The sequence below is a fragment of the Pyrgilauda ruficollis genome, unplaced genomic scaffold (assembly GCF_017590135.1).
Source record: "Pyrgilauda ruficollis isolate IOZ18807 unplaced genomic scaffold, ASM1759013v1 scaffold53, whole genome shotgun sequence".
NCBI classification, from domain to species: Eukaryota; Metazoa; Chordata; class Aves; order Passeriformes; family Passeridae; genus Pyrgilauda; species Pyrgilauda ruficollis.
In genome coordinates this window covers 2,984,569-3,007,299 of record NW_024526933.1, presented here as the reverse complement: position 1 = coordinate 3,007,299, position 22,731 = coordinate 2,984,569, and the positions used below count along the sequence as shown (strand labels likewise).

At 36.7% G+C, this 22,731-nt stretch overlaps 1 protein-coding gene across 9 annotated transcripts in view; it reads right to left on the bottom strand.

Moving 5' to 3' along the window:
• AGTPBP1 (ATP/GTP binding carboxypeptidase 1) overlaps positions 1–22,731 on the bottom strand; it is a 62,260-nt gene that overhangs the window by 2,332 nt on the left and 37,197 nt on the right. For 8 of the 9 annotated variants that reach the window (XM_041480725.1, XM_041480720.1, XM_041480726.1 and 5 more), the window contains 6 exons: positions 22,066–22,219; positions 21,154–21,334; positions 19,658–19,787; positions 19,166–19,297; positions 17,323–17,499; positions 11,996–12,156 (listed from right to left, as the gene is read on the bottom strand). In XM_041480725.1, coding sequence (XP_041336659.1) covers positions 11,996–12,156; positions 17,323–17,499; positions 19,166–19,297; positions 19,658–19,787; positions 21,154–21,334; positions 22,066–22,219 — 935 coding nt within the window. Of the gene's footprint in view, positions 1–11,995; positions 12,157–17,322; positions 17,500–19,165; positions 19,298–19,657; positions 19,788–21,153; positions 21,335–22,065; positions 22,220–22,731 lie in introns of those variants that run through there. The other variant, XM_041480729.1, reaches the window with a different exon arrangement.

Below are 22,731 nucleotides of genomic sequence, written 5' to 3'. Positions count from 1 at the left end.
AATTTCTTTAAGGAAAGAACAAGTTGGGGAAATAAAAAGTTTAAATGTTTAGTTTATTTAAAAAAACTAATGAAAGGGACTTCACCAGATGTATCACATTCGGACAAGTACTTATTCAATATACTTTTTTTAATTGCTGTATACATTCATTTTACCTACTCATGTATGTGTAAACATGTAGGCACGCCCCTAACTTCTAAAAATTCAGGCACTGTGAGCAGTTATAAAAAGCCAACCTGTTTGCTCTAACACATTTTAGGCATTTGCTCTGGCACATGTACATCCAGAACTGAGGGATATGTGTCACATTCAATAAAGCAAAAATCAACATTATATGTAATTTTCTCTGTTCAAGAGAAGTACCATTAGAATAGATCAAAGATTAGAACAGATCTTACAGAGAAAGTGACATAAACCTTTAAAACAAAATCTGTCTCTGAAATCTACTGCATGTTAGTCTTTGCTTTCCGCTACCATCCAGAGCAACACATCACAACTTCTCAATTGTGTATTACTCAAATAATATTATAATATTTACTAAGGTTATTTTTTCCACTTTCCCCTTCCTAAGTTTTCATTCCTCATAAAACTGTATCCAAACTGTGCCACATACTACTCGTATATTTGCTTTCCCATGAGATGTTGTCTTTTGATGTAGCAAATGTTAGCCTTGAATATTTAACTTTTCAGTAATCTCTGTGCTAAAGGTTAGCATGAATCTGAGAAGTATAATTATTATTCCACTGTTTTACTGAGGCTGGATCACAAGAAATATAGAAATCAAATACCAAAAAAAATGTCTCACTGTTTAATCAAATTCTTTATTTGCCTCCCTGCTGCTCCCCACCCTCAGCGTATCTTGTAGCGATATATTTTTAGCTGCTGTCATGCTGATTCTATGGGCTTTAATTTCCTAACTTTTCCCTTGGGCTCTTTCTAATTAACTTGCTCAATAATCCTTCTTCCTCTACTCCTACACCTCCTACTTTTTCTTTTAAAAGGAAACTATTATTTTTCTCAGGTTAGCAGAGGTTGTTTATCCCACACCTACAGTATTGTAATGTAAAGGATGCCATGATCTGTGTATTTTCTTTGAAGTCATGGCTGTTGAAACAGAATACTAAATGAAATTCTGAAGTTCTGCATATTTTACCTAAACAACATTTTATGGGTAAAAAGAGGAATTTCTAAATGCCTGATTAATACACCTGATATAATACCATGGTCTTCAAGTTTATGAAGAACTTGAAGAATATCTCTTTCATTTAAAAGAGTATTTTCTTCATCACCTGCCACTGAATACACTGAATTTAGGAATTAATACAACAGTTTCCTAAAATGTATTTTAATTATTAATTAAAGCATACTTTTAATTATTAAGGTCAGCCAGGCACACACAGCAGTGATAGCAGCAACAGCAGTGGCAGCCATGGCAAGTTCTGGGGGCTGAGCACTAGAACAAGCTGGGCAGGGCCTCCACGATCAGAGAAACATGAGTAAGAGCTGAGAGACCCACCAGGAACCATCAGTTCTCATGAGTGAGGCTGACACAGTGCGAGTGTTGCCAGCAGATTTAAATGGCCCCGGGGAGTGCGAGCAACGAGGGTGTGGTGCCATGGTCAGGACATGGTGCAGCAGTTCTCCAGGAAGGACACACAGAAAAGGCCACTTAATTCTACTTGGGGAGGAAGAGGAAGCAGTCTTCTTTAACAAAAATGGCATCTATACATCACAGTTGTCATATTAAAACCAAGAGAGACTCACAGCCACCTTGGGTATGTGTCTAGACCCAAACAGACTTGCTGAAGATTAAGAGAACCACCTGGACCCTCAGCTGCAGGAAACTCCATAATCTGAAAGTCCCTCCAAGCCCTGAAGGCAGAGGTAGTTGTCATGGGGGCAAGCATGCCCAGATAGGTAACCTGCCTTTTGTGCAGGTTGCCATGTTGTGTGAGAAGCTCATCAGGCAGCACGCAATCCGAGAATCCTAGCAGGAGACTGAGGTATGGGATTATGCACTGACACAGGCAGAGAGGTAGCTGCTGCTTTAAGACCTTGGAAACAGAAGGTACATTAGCATCCAGACTTGAGATAGGCTTGATTGATTTGTAAGGCAAGGGAGACTGAATTCTCATCTCTGCTTGGAGCAAAAGAAAGAGTCTCCCCCTTGCTATCAAATTGCCCTACATAACAAATATGACAATATGAGGCTTGGAGAAGAAAACTCCACAATAAGTAGTCCAGAACAAGAAAAGGAGAATGCTACAAAACTGGTACAATCAACCATTCATATGAGTGCCACCAAAAGTGCATGAAGCATGGTAATTACTGGAAGTCCTCACTGAGACACATGGAAGCAGCCATTTACCCTCCAGCCTCTCTAGCAAGATTTGCTACCTCTCAGGGCCACATTCATCATGTCACAAAGAGGTTACCAAGACTGGTAAAACCAGAGGATTATCAACCACTCCTACTCTTTCACGAAGGGTTGAATGAGGCTGCAACTATGAGACTGTGAAATATCAAAAGGGATTTCAGGTCTCTTGGAAAGACGTTGAAGGGATCAGGAACACAGTGCTCTCTCCACACCTGGAGACTAAGAGCAAATCATGCCTTACCCATCTGATGACCTTTTATGATGGGATGACTACAACAGTCAGCATGAGAAGATCAGTGTACATCACCAACCTAGACTTCGGTAAGGTCTTCAATGTCCCATATGACATGCTTAACTCCAAATCAGAGAGACATGGATTTGATGAATGGACTGTTTGATAGGCAAGGAATTGCCTGGATGGACACAGCCAGAAAGTTTTGGTCAAAGGCTCCATGTCCATATGGAGACTGTTGACAAGTGGGGCTCCCCAGGGCTCTGCCGTGGGACCAGTGCCCTTTAAGACCTTCCTCAATGACACTGACAGTGAAGTCAAGTGCTCCTGCAGCAAGTTTGCAGATGACACAAAGGTGAGCAGTGCAGTTAACAACAGAAGGATGGCATGCCATCCAAATGGACAACCTTAAGAACTGGGCCCAAGAGAACCTCATAAAGTCCAACAAGTTCAAGTGCAAGATTCTGTAACTGGATCAGGGCAACCCCAGTCATAAGCACAGACTGGGAAAAGAAGTCATTGAGAGCAGCCCTGCAAAACCCTGTGGATGAAAAGCTGGACATGAGCCACTAGTGTAAGCTTGCAGCCCAGAAAGCCAACCATGTCCTGGGCTGCATCCTAAGCAGCATGGTCAGCAAGGTGAGGGAGGGGATTCTGCCCCTCTGCTCTACTCTGGTGAGATTCCACCTGGAACCCTGCATCCAGCTCTGAGGTCCCCAGCACAAGAAAGATATGGACCTGTTGGAGTGAGTTTTGAGGAGGCTACTAAGCTCCTCAGAGGGCTGGAGCATCTCTCCCACCAAGATAGGCTGAGAGAGCTAGAGTTCTTCAGCCTTGAGAACAGAAGGCTCCAGTGATACCTCACTGTGGTTTTCCAGTACCTAAACAGGACTTACAAGAGCAAGGAAGGATGACTTTTTATACAGTCAGACAGGGATATGACAAGAAGTAATTTTATTAAACTAAAAGAGAAAATATTTAGATTAGATACTAGGAAGAAATTATTTACTGTGAGGGTGGTGAGGCACTGGAACAGATTGACCAAAGAACTTGTGGATGCCCCATCCTTGGAAGTGTTCAAAGCCAGGTGGGATGGGGCTGTGAGAAACCTAATCTACAGGGCTGCATCCTTGTCCATGCCGGGTGGGTTGGACCTAGATGATCGTTAATGTCCCTTCCCATCCAAACCATGCTATGACTCTATTATTTTTTAAAACGAGAGTACCTTACTATGTGTTTTTCATTTACATTAATGCTCCAAACATATTACAATTTAATAAACCTTTCCACAAACATGGTATATGTTTTTTCAAAATAATATTTTAATTGTCCCATAAAAGATATACTTGAGATTTTTCATTATCCACAAGATTCAATTACAGAAAAGTAAATCCACAAGGTAGACGTAACCATTACCAATTTGAACCCCATGGAGATCAGAAGTTTTTTCATACGCCAGGGGATGTGTATACATTTTACTTTGGAACAAATGTATACATTTTACTTTGGAACAAAAAATTAAGAAATATTCCCTGTCAAAGTATGGAGAGTTGCAGCTACCTGGGGAGTTGGAAAAGGAAGGAGAGAGAATTCTGAAGTACTAATGATTTCTTTTAAAACTGCTTTGTCATGGGAGGACAAAAAATCTTAGATGAGAAAGACAGTTACAAAGTATCACAAGGAATTGTTTCTCCATAATTTCTCTTCTAATTTCTCTTTAGTGTCTATATTCTCTTCTGGAGATTAGCAATCATGCTGGAGGCAACAGCACATATACAACTACAAGTGCTGTCCAGTTCAACTGCTCTTAACCTATGTAGATTTTGTAAGTAATAAGGATATTTTCTCAAGGGAATTTCCAAGGCTCAACGGGATGTACCCAACTCTTTTCTAAGCCATAAGAAGCTGGACATCCAAATCCTCTTGAATAATTTTTTTAGATATCTTCACATTTAGAGTTACAAAATTTTACTCCACAGCTTAATCACAAGTAACAGCAACATGTTCTATGTGTTCTCACCCTGAAATACATTTTATGAAATTCAAAACTGAATAAAATCAGCTGGGATTCATCAATCATTTACTGTGGGCCATAGTAGTATTTGGATCACACCATCAAGAGTAGAAGAAAACTTAAAGAGTCGTAGGAAGAACATATAAGCAGTTCATCACACTTGTTTTTTTGTTTGTTTGGGGTTTTTCCCTTGATTACTAGTTTCCTTATTTTGCCCTAGAGAAGACGAACAGTACTCTGAATACTACAGTCTACACAGAATTAAAAGCAATCACTTTCACTGAGGCCAGAGCAGAGGCTTGGTGCATGGGCACTGCTACCAGGCCCACAAGTGGAATTCTGAATCTGATTTTTAATAGCTTTTTCTTCCAACATTCAGAATGGGACAGACTGGACAAAAGCTGCAGTATAAGATGCCTTCTTTTTAACAAAGCTGTACTCCTTAAGTACTGGAAGAAAGTAAAGCTTCAACACTGCAGGAGAGTAAGAAGGAAAAACCCTTTAGTCCCAGGTGAAGAAGATTAGGAATATACAAATGTCTGAACAAAGTTTAAGGGTTATTAAGAGAGAGGGAAATAACATAGGGCAAAGCCAGTTTCTATCTGACAGCCTAGGCAGAAATAATCCCTTGTAAGACTTTGTACACACTCCCACTGCATATACCCCTCACTCCTTGCCTCACCAGTCTGACGTTTTTTCTCAAGTGTAAGACTTAAGTGCAGGAAATGGATTTTTCATCAAGTTTTTCCCTTCCCACAGCTCCTTTTGGCTGTCTGCTTTTTCTACCATTTTCTAGACATGCTGGGTCCCAAAGCTCAGTCTGCTTCTCTGCTATAATTAAATCAAATTAACAAACACAACCACACCATGTTCTAGAACACATCAATGAGGCTCAAAAGAATCATTAAAATTAACTAGAATTTCCAAAAAGTGGTCAAGTTTTTGAGCAGAGGATAAGTCTAGTAAGTCGTAACAGTTATGAATGCGGTCATGTGTTTTTGTTTCATTGCGTATAGACCCTATCAAACCTGTCAGCACAACAACTACAATTCTCAATAAAAGACCAGTATTACATTTAGTTTAATCTTTTCCATTTGGAATAGGGATGAAAATACTGTCAAATGGATTGGAAATAATTAAAGAAAAACTAAGTGTTTTATTCATCACATAGAAGGTTAAAGTTCACTGCCAGAGGGAAATTAATCTACTTACTGCTTTATTTTTCTTGTTTCAGACATGGTTCAAAATGAACTCATTCAAATTCAGTCTATGTGTAATGAAACACTAGCAATATATTCTAAAATATTAACATGCACTTGGTCATTATAATTACAACCTGGAAAAACAAAAGGATGTGAGAAACCCTCAAAATCATTTGCAAAAAATAAAATCAGTGCTTCTGTGTTTAAATTTGCCTGCTTAGTCTTGAAAGCATTAAAATTGTGCTTTGGTAAAAGGTAATACCAGTAATACCCAAAAATAAAGGAAATAACCACAATCTTAGTAATTGCTCTACTGTAACCCTACAGGAATGCTACAGCTGCGTAAAAATATTCTGTTTTATACTTCCTATTGATGAACTTTTTACCTGCTTTTCCTGTAGGTAGCTTCTCATTTGTCTCTAATGACAAAAGCAGCAAATCATGTGAGCATAAAGAAAGTATAAGCAGTTCTTTTGTTGTAATAGAAAAGTAAAAATTGAAGTTTGGGCATGTAAAACAAGAAGGTGTGTGACTGTATTCTGACCCATGACTGTCTCAGAAGAGGAATAGAAAAAAGCTTTATAAACTTTGCTTGACAGGGATTCTTTGTATATGTCTACCACTCAAGTGAATAATAAATGCACACCTTGGCTGAAATTTTTTTTTTTAAATATGGCCTAAGGTATACAGCAAAACTCTGCTTCTGAGCTTCTGGCAACAAAAAAATGAGACCACCTCTTAACTTCACCTATGACAGTATTGATCCCTTTGGCAAAGAATAGAAGAAGATAATGTGCAAACTTGAATAATATATGGCACTTTTACTGCTAATATTGGCGGTTCTGTGAACAAAGTTGTAGTTTCTTATTTATCATGGAATCATAGAATGGCTTGAGCTGGAATGGACCTTAACAATCATCTAATTCCAGCACCCCTGCTGTGGGCAGGGACATCCGATTGCTCAGAAACCCAGGTAACCCAGAAACGCATTTCAGTCTTAATGCCATATTTTAAGTTAAGTAGTTTGAATTCACACATCCAGTTTTTCCATCACAGATTCTCACATAGTTACACAGTATTGCTAGGTGAACACAGAGAGCAATGTACCTATTTTCTCACCTCATGTTGCGTATTTTTCTGTTTTACATTTTAGTGTTCTTAGATTCACATTTAATGACTTTAAGAAATAAAGCCATCAGGACTTAAAACTTAAACAGATGTTAACAGATTCCTCCAAAAAACTTCAACATTTCTTATGTCAATGTTCCATATAGATTAAAAATATTAACTCTTACATGCACAGAATCTGATTTTTTTTCCCCACTCTCCTAATTTCTTTAGTGCAGAAGCACTTGATTATCACCTTTCACCATGTGTAGCTTTGTAACACCCAAAGGTCATGTTAGGGGAAACCATTTAAAAAAATTCTAGGTATAAATTCACTTTTAATACACTGAATTAAGTTATTTAATCATCTCTCACAAATTTACAATTTCATCTTGCAGTACAATTATTTTTGTGATTTTCATGATCTAGTCTTTTGGATGGAACTGAACCTGCTGGGTTTTTTTAAGTTCCAGAGTACTGGTTACTTTCTTCACAGATCAGGATTATAAATATTTTTACATAGAGTCTCAGTAATAGTAAGCTTATTATGAGCCCAATGTTACATTTTACCTGTGCTCATACATAGCCAAAAATATTATGTTTATGTAGGACTAAGACTTTTATCAGTGCTTTCCAAAAATCCAGGCTAGAACAGTCTCTGTGCCACTCATTTCCCAGCAATGAAATGTAAATCAAGTCAGAGGCAGTTTTCCCCTGCCCCCAGCATGGTTGTACTTCATATGCAATTAGTTTTCATACACAATAATTTTTTAGAGATAGCTGGGTCAATGAAGTATTGTAGCTGGTAAAGGAAGTTCAAACTACATGCATCTATTAATATACCAGGATTTGCTGTATTTCATAACATTAAAACAAACTATGTGTTTCCATTTGTTCCTCTTCTCATCTAGCATTACTGAAGTTTGCTATCAAAGAGAAAACAAACATGTCATCTCACCCTTTTTTATCCCATTCTGATACTAAAGTGTTTTTGATGTGTGTTTAGCTTCCTAGCAAATACTAAGGGAGGTGACTTGTGTATGATATGACTTTTCTCAATTCTATAGATGCTCTCATATGGAAAATCTGCCATAAGTAACATTAATAAACAGAAATCCAGCACAGATTTTTTTTTCCAAAGAATAGCCACTAACTACCTGTGAACTAGGATGCTAACACTAAACCCAAGACACAACAGAAAATTGAGATCCCATGCTTGAGGCAGCCAGTAATATAAAGTTACATGGGAATCTGTGCTGTTTTTCAATGCCACTCTCATGGATTAATTGCTCACAACCACATCTTGATTCAAAATGCTGTAACTGAATTTTAATATTTCAAAGAGACATATTTATGCTGAAGCTTTAGTTTTAATAAAATTGACAGTGATATAATATAATTGCAGCTGCAAATGAAAAAAAAAGTATGACAAATAGGTGCAATATGTAGGCACAATTTCCAAGTTAAACATGCTGCACATGAGGAACTCAAGAAACACATGTGCTGGCTGAAAGGCTATCATTTAGAGGCCATCCACAATAGTTATCAAGTGAAACTGCTTAACAGCCAGCCTGTGTTTATGGAAGAATTACTATTTTAAAAAATTATTAAAGCATATGTTGTGGTCTAAAAACAGTATTCTCCAATTCAGTACTCCCGCAAAACCATGAGCCACTTCCCCTTCCTGTCAGCTGGAGGGACAAAAGGCAGAGATCACAAAAGATGGAGATCAGAACAATTTACTGGAAACAGCAATGGGATAAGAAGGTGAAGAGTAACAGCAACAATATTAATAACAAAAGATATAAGAAAAGAAATGAGCCACAGAATACCAGACTGCTCTGTCTGCTGTGTTTTCTCCACTCTGAGGAACTCCTTATTCCCTGAAGAGAGTCCCTTCCCCTGTGCCTGACAATGATGTGAGGTGGTGTAGAATAACATCCCTCCCAGCTACTGCAAAAATTAAACTTGTCCTGGATAGAATCAGGATGGCATATATGACAGAAATGCCAAGGGAACAGGATCTTCGCTGCTTAAGTTCTGAGAGAGACAAATGCAACTAATATGTGATTTTTAGAACTCTGTATTCTGATTACCTACACTAGCACTCAAATTTGAAGTGCCCAAAACACCAGCATTCAGTACCTTTTGAGAAAAGACTTGAAGACTTTTCCCCCTTTTCACAGAATGGCTGAGCTTGGAAAAAACCTGAGGAGGTAATTTTGCCCAACATCCTTGCTCTAGAGGGCCACCTACAGCAGTTTGCTAGGATCACATCAAGACAGCTTTCAAATATCCTCTGGGATATGACTCTATATCCTCCACGGGAAGCTTGTTCCACTGTTTGAGCATCCTCACAATGAACATATACATACACATGTATATATAAAAATGTGTCATGGCTCAGTGCCCCCACCAAGACCCTCCCAAACCAAATGCTGCTCACTTGCTCCATCCCCTTCCCCTTCTCCTTCCCCTCTCTGGGAATGGAGTTAAGAACTGGAGGAGCAAAGGTAAAAAATTACAAGATGAGATAACAACAATTTACTGGAAGCAGCAATGAGAGAAGAAAGGAAGCAACAACATTAATAACAGTTAAAACACAATGGAATAATTTACATAGAAAGTGCAACAATACCAGACTCTTTACCTGCCACAGTTTCTCTCCCCCCAAGCCTGACCAGAAATAAGGTAGTCTCTTACTCCAGCCCCTGACAATTGATGAGATGGTATCAAATAGCAGTAGGGTCTGGCCAGGCCCCTTTTTATTTATAGTAAAAAATTAACCCTGTTCTGGCCAAACCTAGGCACCTTTCTATGTATATAATGACAAATTCACTTTCCTCTGTAGTTTGTGTTCTTAGCCTGCCAGCAGATACCACTGGAAAGAGACTGGCTCTACCTTCTTTACAACCTCCCTGCAAGTATTTGTATACTTTGAGCCTTTTGAGCCTCCTCTACTCCAGACTAATGATCCCTGCTCTCTCAGCATTACCTCCTATGAGAGGAACATCAGTCCCTTCAACATATTAGGAGCTCCTCACTGGACTATCTCTGGTTGGTCCATGACACTCTTGTCCTGAACAATACAGTCCTTCAGGTGTGCAGGCCTTGCCAGTGCTGAGGAGAGGGGAAGGATCACATGTTGACTACTCATGAACACCCTTTTTCAAATAGCTGCAAATACTTTCCAGGATTAGTCGTTTGATCACCTTATCAGGGATCACAGCGAGACTGACCAGCCTGTAATTCCCTGGATTCTCCTCCTTGTTCTTCCTGAAGACAAGCAGGACATCTGATTTCCTTCAAAAGCACCTGTTCCTATCACTATGATCTTTCAAAAATTATTGAGTGGCCTCACAGTGACATCAGTGAGCTCCCTTAGTACTTGTGGGTGCATCTTATCAGGACCTCTGGACCTAGGTAAGACTGGCTTGCTTAAGTATTCTCCAGCCTGTTCCTCTCCCACTATGGGTAGGTCTTCTTTGCTCCAATCCTTCCCCAGTGTCTGGGTCCTTAGCACACCAAGAACTGATTTTTCCAGTAAACACTAAGATGAAGAAGGCAGTCAATACCTCAGCCTTTTACATGTCCTGTGTCACCAGGGCTCCTGTCCCATTCACCTGTGGACCCATTATTTCCGCTAAAATTTCTTTTACTACTTATATACTTACAGAAGTTCTTTGATTACCCCAAACCCACTTTCTGACACGATCTTTTCCAGGAATCACTAACTCAGCTGTATCCAAGCACGAAACTTGTTCTGACAGTAAAATTTTAGTCATTATAAACATCTGATGTTCAGCTAGTGAGCAAATGATACTGGGGACATCCAACCATCGCTGGAGCCAGCATATCACCACTACTATTCCTACACTTTTAACCACTTTCCTAAGACATCCTCCTATCATTACTCCTATTGTTTTTATCACCTTTTAGCTTATGCTTTGCTTTTCATTATTATCTGTAAAAGGTAAGCATGAACAAGCTCCAGTTTCTCTTAATACTAGACACTCCAGGAACACTGATGGGCCTGAATGAGGGATATAAATATTATTTCCCTGTCATAGGGTGTCACAGATGCCCTCCCATAGCTCTGGTAGGTTTCCATGTTCTACAAACAAATTGCTTATTAATCTTACATCCAGTGTATGTCTTATTGTCATGTACTTCCTTGTTTCAACTGCCCAGAAGCAGTAACAAATTTCATTTTTTCCCCAAATTTCCACTCCATTGCCTTAGCAATGGAGCTACAGACAACATTAGTAGATATATTATACCATGTAAATTTTACTCCTTTCCAATGATTTTTTTTTCAAGTCTGGAACTCAGCTTTATTAGTCTGTCAACCACATTTTCAGAAAAATATGTTTGTACATTCAAAATCACTTATTTGCTGTCCATCCTTATTTACCATGTACATATAAATACTTCAGTGATGAATTACATTAATGGAAAAATGCAACATGTGCATACATTTGCAAGCCTATCTACAGCTTTAAGAACCAGCAACTTAGTAACCTGGCTACTGAGAATATAAATTTTTTTTGTGACCCAAACTATTTATATATTTTAAGTTCTTCAAGTCTTATTATATATCTCCACCAGTGGAGAAATAAGAAAAAAAAATTAGGAAGAAATACTTACAGTTCTTACTGCTTTACCTCACATACTTTAAGTCTGTTTAAATACATTTTTAATACCACAGCAAGTAAAAAAACCAAAAAACAACACTTTGAAAGAGACAGTTGAGACCTAAGTCCTACTACTGAATTTTATGGCCTGTAATAACTCCCCAATGACATTGAAATGGCTAGTGTTTATCCCAGCAGCAAATGTGACATATAGTCTAACTCTGTCTATATTGTTTTCTTTCAAACTTTGAGGCAACTGAATTAATACAACAGGTCTCCAACATATTCAGATTATTGTTACAGTAATGTCATAACACATCAGCATTATTTTTGATGAGTGGAAGAACATTTTTGAAAGAATCTTTACACCACTTGAGAAACTGCAAGTTTTTCCCAAAAGAAAAAGTGAATATAATAAAAGTGTACTACCTTGTCACTTTACAGCTTGATTCAATCAGCTCGTTTTCAAAATCCAACAGACTAGAAGGCAGGTTGTATTCCAAAGGTGAGGACATTCTTTTTAAACGCAGCAAGCCAACACAGAACTTTGCTCCCATTTCCTCCAGTTCTCTTGTACCTATCTGCAATCCCTAATGTGAAAATAAGATTTAAAAATACAAAATAGGTACAGGCAGATGGACCCACACATGCTGCAGAATAGCTCTTTAGGTTAATATTTTCTTACTTTATTTAATACATTCTTTTGCTTTTAAAGACAGAACTAATCAGATTTGTAGAATAAACACTCAGAGTATCAGAGAAGACTCAGGAATACATACATGATTCCTTCAAGGCTGAACAGACATATTAATTTTTTTTGGAGCTTCCTAGTCTACACTTCTAGCACCCCAAAATTAACAAATCTTTTCCCAGTGGTATTGGAAGAGAGACAATGTCTAGGTTCATAAGTATAAATTATTTTAAAATAAGAATTTAAAATACAAGATTCCTCAATGTAAATTCCACCAAACATAATTTTAAAAGGAGAGAATTAATATCATAGTTGTGCTCAAATTCATTGCTATGTTTTGACACATAGGTAAGACTACCTAAGGCAGCAGTTACTCCATGAGACAGATGTCTCTTCCCTGCCTGTAAGTTAGGGACTACATGTGTTAATTCTGAAAGCATTTATTCACATATTTAGTAATTAAAACTAACAAACAAATTCTCAAAAGCTATAGCTCTTTTCTAACTTGAATTACATAGCCAGGCATTTTCCTCTGTAAAGACTATTTAGAAGGTAGAACTTATGTAATGCTCTCCAAGTTTACATATCTAATAAATCCTCCCATCAGGTAATTCTAAATTTTTAATTTAGCCAGAAGTGCAGTATATAGGGACATAACCTCTGACCTCAACTATTTTATAAAAAGAGTGTAATCTAGACTGAGCCTCAACAGTTATGTAATTGGCTAGTACTAATGGTATATACACTAGCAAATTCAGTGGCACAACTCCACTCAATTTCCCCCTTTTCAACTTCTGTATCTCTGGAGAATCTAAAAGGACTTTAGCTTGGATCTTCTCAATCCCTTAACATACAGATTAGTTAAAAAGAAGCTTTGACAAAACAGGGAAACAGAAGAGCCAGGAATTGGTGGTAAGCTAAGCCATCAAGTATGAAAGAAGCAAAAAAGAATGAAGCAGGAATTTTTTTACCAAAAGCTAGGGAAAAAACACACAAGCTTTGCATGTGTTGCCACACTGACACAGCATTTTAGACTGCAAGGATTAAAAGAAAGTATGTTGCTGCAGAAATGGCACAACCCACACATTCTCCATGTGCTGTTTTGAACATACTTAATAGAAGAAAAGTTTGACTTTCTTCCGAGTTCTTTTTTTGCCTTGGTAGTACTCATAAGCAAGGTGGTTTTTAGTAACAAGAAAGATAAATCTATATCCATGATTCTGAACAGTGCCATCCTCTGGCCAAATGGTACTGAAACCTGTTAGCAGTGAACAAGAGTTGAATAGTTGAGTATTATTCTTAAGAGAATACTACTTACCTCTTTTATAATGCTTTTGTGCTGTAGGTTTCAAAGCACTTATTAATAAAGGAAGAATTATCCTCACTGTACTGATGGAGAAATGGAGGCAGAGAGGGTTGAAGCGATTTGCACAGTGTCTCACAGCATGTCACTGACCCCGCTGGGAACAGAAATCAGTTCTCCTCACTCAGCGCAGTACCTTATCCATAGAGACCAATTTTTTGGTTTTGTTTTGTATTTGTTTGCACATCATTAACTTTCGAAGACCCCAATCATAGCTGGGGCTCCGCTACGCTAATCACAGGAAGACACAGTCCCTGCCCCAAAGAGATTAAAATAACATTAAGGTCAAGAGGCAACAAAGTATGTAGAAGAGGAAGGAGAAAGGTAACAGTAATCTCACTGTTACACAGGTTACTAATGTGCACAACTTGATGGTTCGGAAACTTTTCCAGTTATCATCTGCATTTGTTGCTGGAGAATTTATCGTTAGTTGGCAGGTTCCTTATAGACAAGGTTTGTCTAACAGAGTGTCTCTAAGTTGAAAAAGGACAAGAGTACAGCATGAAGGAAAGTGCAAATACAATTGTTATAAAGATAAATAGCGTGTGCATGTTCTGTGGCTGCTATTTTTAGCACAGCAGAAAGAGGATGAAACTAAAGAGAAACCTAAATGGTGCAGATTGGAGGTGGATAACTGGGAAACACCTGAAGGAAAAATTTTGAATTTACTACACTGAAGGGTCTACACAATTGTGGTAAAAGCCTCATGCCAAGTCTTGACTTGCTTCTTTAATTTCTTTTAATCATAAGGGAGAATGTAATATCACAAAAATGCCAAATACCAAATTTCTTAATTTATTCTTCCATCAGCCAAACTTCTTCATTTCCATGAAACAAGATCCAAAGTCTGGTTCAAGAAGTCATCATCACCATCATCAGTTGCCCTTCCCAAGGGACGTGAGGTCAAGTTCATTTTCACTGAAGCCTTCATTACATTCCTTTTCTTTATCTTCTAGTGATCTTCAACAGTTGTCCTATTACCTTTAACTGAGGCTAAGTTACTTACATGCTACAGGCATTGCTTTTAAGCTCAAGCCATCTCAATGCTGCTTCTTGTTTTAAACTAAATTTAATTTCTTTTTTCTCTACATCTTATACAACAATCTTTCTTCTAGACAGTAGAATTTTAGATGGAGGGCTGAAGTCTTCCTTACTAAGCATGTCATGAAGGTACCTTCATATCAATACAGTATCTCAGTGATTAAATTTGCCACTTGAAAGCAAAGATACAAAACAAAGGCACAGCAGACTGACCTCACGTGGAGAAGAATATTCCTATAATACGTAATTAATAAAAGGAAAACAGCTATATAAAGATTCACAGAAGTCAATTGGTAAAGAAGTCAGTAAAATATCATGTAGATCTTCTGATTTCTTATCCAACAGAGGTTACAAAGATATAATAATATCTGAGAACTCGAATTCTAAAGACTGAAAAATCACAGTTACTGAGAAATTTGTTACCAAAATCTTTATTTCTTGAAGTCTTCTTTATCTAAGTCGTAAGATTGCCGGATAACAAAATCTTTTCAATTAACTTAAAAGTCAAGCAATACTTCCAAATGTATTAATCTTCAATCAGCGAAGACATTGATTTCTGTTTTCAGGCGGCATGAATCATTGAAGACATTGTTCTTTTGTACGGTGTCTTAATTATGCTCCATAGTAGATCCTGGAGAATCCTTTCACCTGAAAGTTTGTTTTTCCATATCCTGAACCACAGATGATTGACCTATATTTGCAGCACTTACTGTCAACAGACTACAAAGATTCTACATGATCAGCTCAAAAAAATTTGCTTCCAGAGACAACTCTGTCACCAGAGATCCCAAATAGAGGTAAGACTAGCTAACTTCAGCTCCACAGCTTCCTGGCTGGAAATAGTCTAGATTTATCATTGTCCAAATAAAATGAATTGGAATAAAAATTATGTTCAGCTTGGCAAATACTCAGTATTTCTTCCACAAAGAACCAAATTGTTAAGTAATCCTCTTCATGCTTTGAACAAAATTCAGCAAGGATGCCAAACCAGAGTAAGACTAGCAAAGTGTTTCAGACCTTTATGTTTCCATCCCTCAGATCTGAACTCTAACATTCTTTAGGTGGGAAGTAGGAGGGAAAGGAATTTCTATAGTTCAACTTCTCTCTGTTTTGAAATAACATATTATGACATAGGTAATCTAATTTATACCGTAAGTTTATTGACAGACTTACTGGCCCTACTCCTTCCACAAAATAAATCTCAAAAATAAACCAAACAACACAACAAAAGCCCCCACAAAAACCCTGGGATTAAGCCTTTTCGTCTTTTTCATCTTCTCACTGGAGAAATGAAGGACTTTGATAAGTCTAGTCACCTTGACTTTTTAGATATATTTTCTTAATAAGTCTGAGCATTATCATAATGAAGAAAAAATTAAGAATCTTCCAGTATATTCAGAGGATGACTAAGAGCTCACAAATTGTTTTACTCCATAAAATGAATGTCAGAACAGTAATTTAGTCTCATCAGTTAGTTTATATGACATAAAAGAACGCTCTTCCCCTGAGTAAATGATTCTTCCACAAAATTCAGTCATTTGTTTCTTTCCTTATTGAAGAATAGTTTTGGAGGTTTAAGAATCTTGAAAGTATGTCCACAAAGCATCTTCAAATCACTTTTCTTAAGTACTTCCTGTAGCAACACTGCTAAAGCCATGAGGGTCCATGTCTAAGAATATTTTCAAAATTTCAAAATAAGCAAATTGGATGAGTTATGTTTTTTTAAAGCTCTATAATGAGCTTTATCATCTGAGGAATATTCTGACAACAGCAGGAATGCATCTGTTGTTAATTGACAAAATGTAGTACTTACAGGCCTACTGAAATTCTCAACAAAATTATGTGTCTTCCTACTCTATGGGGATACAAGCACAGATGTTGGAGCATACATTAATATAATAAATATATCTTGTTCAACTAACTCTTTTGTTTCTGTCTCAGACTTCTGATCCTCCTTCTGTCAAGCACCTTATTTGTGATAATTTTCTTGATTAGCATGCCTAAACTCAACTTTCAGCAGAGGAAATCCACTCCTTCCATGCATGCTGTCTACTAGTGAGACACTACCAACAGAGTCACTTTTTGTTTTCAGATATGCAGCCCTGTTAACACTTTTCAAGGAGAGGACATGAAAACATATTGTAAGTCAAGAAGCCACACAACTATGTGAGTTGAGAGATGATCTGTAATTTGTAGAGCTGGTAAGCCGGTGTGAAAGTGTTTTGATGTGTAAGCCTGTTTCCCCAGCTATATGGGAAAATTCTGTAAGGGACACTGCTAAATATCTGTTGAAGAGTTATGATCTGCCGTGGTGAAGCCTGAAACTGCCATATGTAAAGGAAATTTTTATTATAGTATTGACATATACTACTACCAAATCCTAATAATCTGTTGGGCAGAACAGTTCTGGGTTTTTTTAACTGCATGCATACACATGTGTTACAAGCAATCATTAATATTAATCTTGTTAAAACAGCCCATAAGCATAACTGCTATGCAACCTACAAAGTTGAAAATTACGTTAGCCTACCCAGACCTTAAAATGTTTCAAAAGATTAAAGCAAGCAAGAATTGAGCAAGCAGGGTTACAGAAGATAACAATGCAAAGGGAAGAAATTAAAAAGAAATAATTAAGAAATATTAACTGATGTATCCTCTTACTTTATACTTGCCCTGGTCACATCCACATAATGTGCTTTCCATTGTGTAGCTCCTTTGTACTCCTATCTCTCTCCAGACAACAACTCGTGCTGTAGATTCCTTGGACTTTTCCACTACAAAGCTGCAGCTGCCCATGCAGAATGCGGGGGCAGTCTGACTCAGGATCTTGGGGAGTGCCTGCAGGACAGCGATTTGAAAAAAAACAGTGATTCCTTTATTTCCCATATGGATGGAGGTGAAAAGGGACCATGTAATCATAAACCACTACCAGAAAATTTGATGCAGTTTGCATTAAAAATGAAAGAAAGAAATCATTCTCCATCTTGAGTTTTCAAAAATCAGTGTGTTCAAGTAAGAATGTCTTCAGGCCTTTTCCTAGTTTTTAAAATCCCTTTTTTCAGGTTCAGTCACTAAAATTGTTAGTCATGCAAATAAGGATCAGGATACAGTAGAATTTTTCAGCTGATCACCATCACTCCTAACTCACCAAGTTAAGTTTGCTCAAATTAAGTGTACCACATACTCCACATAAGTATTTAATTCAACTGCAGACCGTTTCAGAAATCCCATTTACAGACCTAACAAAAGCAGTATTTTATTAACACATAAAATTCATTTGTATTCAGCAAAGCACTAGTTGCGTATTTCACTTCAAGCATGTGAATCAAAGTTCAGTTCTGTTTACATGACAGTTTCAGTGAAAAGGTCATGCAAATATACATATTTGACTATTGCTAAATGACTGTTCTTTCTAGTTTTTATTTGTGTCAGTTAAGAAAAAACACATGACTACTTCAAATTTATTGTTTCAGTAGTAATGCATAACCCATTAGTGCAAGCTTGCCCAAACATTTCAACGCACCTTTTTGAAAATGAAAGGCTTTTTCCAACAGCCCTTATTGACTACTGTCATTTGTGCATTACAGTAGTGCGCGCTGAAGTGACAAAACCCCATATAAATGTGTTAGAGCAGCAGACATGATTGGCATCTGGCTCAACATCCAGGAAATCACACAAGAAAATCAAGAAGCCACTATTTTTTTTCTTTGTTTGTTTGTTTGATTGGTTGGTTGGTTTTTTTGTTTTTTGCGAGGGAGATTTAAAGGAAAAAAAACCAGAAAGCATCTGTAGAAAAGGATGCATAACAAGTGTTTTAACATGCATTCACATGCTTTCGAAGTTTAACTCTGAATCTTTTCAAAAAAATAGAGCCTGCACACATATATGTCACACAGGTTTGCAGTTCCCATGAGGCAGCAATGGAGGGAGACACACAGAAGAAATAGGTAACTCTCCAAGAAACACATAATTCTCTAAATATTTTGCATGTTTGAAAGCTTATACAATGCAGAGGATGTGTTTGTGCAAGTTTATTATATATACCTAATTAAAGGCACATGTCTTAGCTACACATCTTTATATAAAGAAATAAATAAAAAGGAATCTTGCATATTTCCATATACAAAAATAATTATTTCTCAGAACAATTCAGTTTCTTTTTTGCCTTGTTGCTAGAATATTGTTTGCCATGCCTCAATGACTTGTTTTTTAATCTGGTAATTATAAATGCAGAGAAGCATATTATCCATCTATTTTCTATAAAAGTAATATTAAACACAAAAAGAAATATCGGTGTAAAGAAACAAAAAAAAAGCCCTCTATGTATAATGTTTAAAGCTTCATGAAGTGTACTTTGAAATACACTCACAAACTAAAAAGATGTGATTTTAAATAAGTCTGCTTATGCTATAGAGTAATTATTAGCACAGGATAGGATCAGGATACTACTTGAAAAGGATGTTCCAAACCCATGCCAAGTAAAAGGTACAAATGTCAAACTCACCCTGTAAGCAGGGTCTTCCATCAGGTCACAAGAGGCAGCATTAACATTAGTATGCCACATTGTCTCTTTGATGCTGCAGCCATACATAAATACATTCTTTTTACGAGAATGACCATGATAATCACAGTAGACCTATAATAAATCATTTGGCAAAATAAACTCAGAGCATATGGAATAAAAATTTTAAGAAAGTAATAGAAAGACATTTTTTTTTATTTATGCTGTTGAACATTCAAAAGAATTAAGCAACACAATCCCTTATATAATTAACTCTCATTAAGACAAAAAGTGTGTGATTCATCTAAGGAAGATTTAACCTTCTAGCCTAGCCAATGTAACAGATTTACATCTACAGGTTTGCAGAAGACCAGTTCTCCAAGTCAAATTTAAGTGTGACGTGGTTTACAAGACCATATCAAAATGTTTAATTTATAGACTAGCTACATAGATAAAGTTAAAAAGATTCAGAATTGCTTACACACACATACTTACCAAAGGCAAACGTTTTATAGCAGCCAGATATTGCAGTAACCCTTTAGCATGGTAAATAGTGGGATGCAGATCTGGATTTGGATTTTGCCACTGTCTGTTTAAATCTTCTCCACTTAAAGAGCAACGGTGGCTATTGCGGGGGGGGTGGAAAAACGCATGATGTAGTCTGTATTATCATACTTTTAAATAAGCCTCCCCCCACCTCAAGTTTTCCTCATCAACACTGCTTCTTTGGAAGGAGTCTGGCAAGAAACAAACTTCAATTTCCTAACATGCCAAATAATAGAAATGTTTGGGGTGTTTTAAGCTATGTTACAGAAAATCTAAAAATAAATTAGAAGTAGCCTCTTAGGCGAAGCCAACTGTAATATTACTTATTTGCTGTTGAAAATGAAGGCTTGCAATTCCATCCAAATTATAGTTCATACATATGGTATCTTTACAATTTTGGTGTCTTCTGTAATTTAGAGACTAATGTCAACTAGAAATCTAATACTTGAAATGTGAAGTTGTCAGGAGACAAGGAGCTATGAGAAAAACAAGGACAAAAAAACCTAAAACAACCCAGGAAACAAAAAGATCATCTCTGTATTCAGTCAGCTATCAGCAAGAACTTTTAAACTTGCATGATTTCATGATCATGCAGTCATCTTCACTATATTTGCCTTTAGACTGTGTGTGTTGGGACAGCCTTCTTAATTGTCCCTGTATCCTGAATTATTTAATTACATGTATTCTAGTATACACATTCTTTTACATATATAAAGACAAAGTTCTACTGAAATCTGTAATTAGTTTTATTATTTTGTTCACAAAACCTTTTAAAATAGTACCTATAGTAGATTAATAGAAACTGCAGCTTTATCATAGCAAAATTTCCATTTTACATGAATTCCCTGCAACCAAGTAAATGTAGACTGCTCAATGTTTACTCATAGCAGTTTCAAAAAGTTCTGAAATATCCCTTAAATTTATCAAGAAAAGTGTAGCAATTGAAATAACTACTATTAATAACTTTAATCAAACCAGGATACTCTATTACCCTTTCTCTTGCATGCCTATTAACTAACCAGCTTTCAAAAAAATTATGTAAAAGGCTTTCTCAAATGTAAGGCACTTTCTTTTTTCATGTAGACCATGAACTTATTTAGTTTTTTCTAAATGCAGGTATGGTCTCATTTAACACTCTTACAGAAATCCAAGACAGAGACTATTAAAATTTCATGTCAAATCACATAGGAATGATTATCATCCATGAACAGCTGGAAATATTTTTTTGTAAAACTGAAATTTGTGAAGGAATGTAACTGCCTTTTAAGAAGCCAAAAATCCTAGCAATATTGCCAGTGTCTGTTGTTTTTTTATCACATTGCATATTGCATTTGCACCTTTGCAGGATTAGTTTAGATTATTTATTTTTAAATATTGATGCAAAGAATTAGAGTACATTTTAGTACAATTAGAGGTTAAATATTTATGAGTAAATATATGCTTACTTTCCATTGATGACACCATCTGGATTGAGCATGGGAATAATTTTGAAAATATAAGATTCCCGTAAAGACTGCGCATTTGGAGTATTGCTCATAAGGTATTCCAGTGTTCCCTTCATAACCCAGCTTGCATTAGTCTCTCCAGGATGCACACGGGCAGACAGGAATATATAAGGACGATTCCCTAAAAAAGATATCCACAGAAATTGCAAAATATTATTTAAGCTGAGTAAACAGTTTGTTGATTGGAAAAAGAGCCAATAGCCCACTGCATTTATAACAACGCAAAAAACATTTGTAAGTTAAGTATTAATGAGTATGGGTATTATTGATAGAGCTTGCCACAACATTTTTGAAAGGACTGCTAATTACAGAACTATCACAATGGAGCTTTAAATTTGATCAGACAATTACACAACCAATTTGAGCTGGAAGTTATGATCCAACTTTCATTACTTTTTTCCCAATAGCCAAGAAAAATACTGAGGTGGACAAACAAATCAGGAAATGGCAAAAGCCCACTTCAAATCAGAGCAGCTAGATGTTAGCTTTATGGAAGATTTTTTTTACAAGCTAATAACCTCAGCACTTTAAGAAAAAGTTACTTGTCCAGTATTCTTTTTCAAGAAGTGCTGTCTGCAAAATGTAATGTACAAACCTAGCAGCAAAAATTTAAAATGCATTAATATATATTCTTACATTTAAAGATATTTATATCTTTGTTTCACTACCACAAATAAGTATAATTATATACAAAACAATTCCTGAATACTGATGCCCCTCAGTTTCATGAAATTCATTAACCTCATTTTACATTGCTATTTTTACACTGCATAGCGGTTAAGACTAATTTTTTTCTACAAATATCTAGTTTTACATTATTTTCAGCTGATGAGAAAGTAGAGTAATACTTACTGAACTGACAGATGTGTTCATAGTAATTGGACTCTGGCATGGCTGTAATAGTCACTAACGGACAGGTGTTGCCAGCCAGGGTCTCACAGAGAACGTCATGCCGAAAATATATCTGTTGAGGGTTGTGCATAGATTCCAGCTTCCTAAGATGCATCTTCATACCAAAAATAATGAAAAAATACTTCAAATTCTTTGCAGTCACATATGACAGCATATTTCAGAGGTACTATTTAAACAGATCTTTCTTTTAGATGTTCTAAACAATGTTTAAGTTTCCAGGATAATTTTGACCATGAAATACCATTTTCTACATCTGTGACTGATGGAATACTTCTCTTTACATAGTTTGGTTTTACAACTGCTTTGAGAAAGTGGAAGGAAAAGAGGGTAAATTATTGTACACAGATGGTACTATAAGGGTATAGGGAAGGTAAGAACCTCTGCTTCATTAAGGTTATATGATCAGGGACCTTTTTGCTGCAAGAAGGGGTAATAAGTAAAGGAAGAATCAATACATGTGAACAGAGAGCCGAGATGTAACGGAAACCATAGCAAAGACCAAAGTCACCAGTCTCTCTTTGAACAGGCCATTAAGAACCTACAGACAAAGACTTGGAGAGAGTCACCTGATAAACAAGTGGAACGGGATAATTTGGGACATTCGGG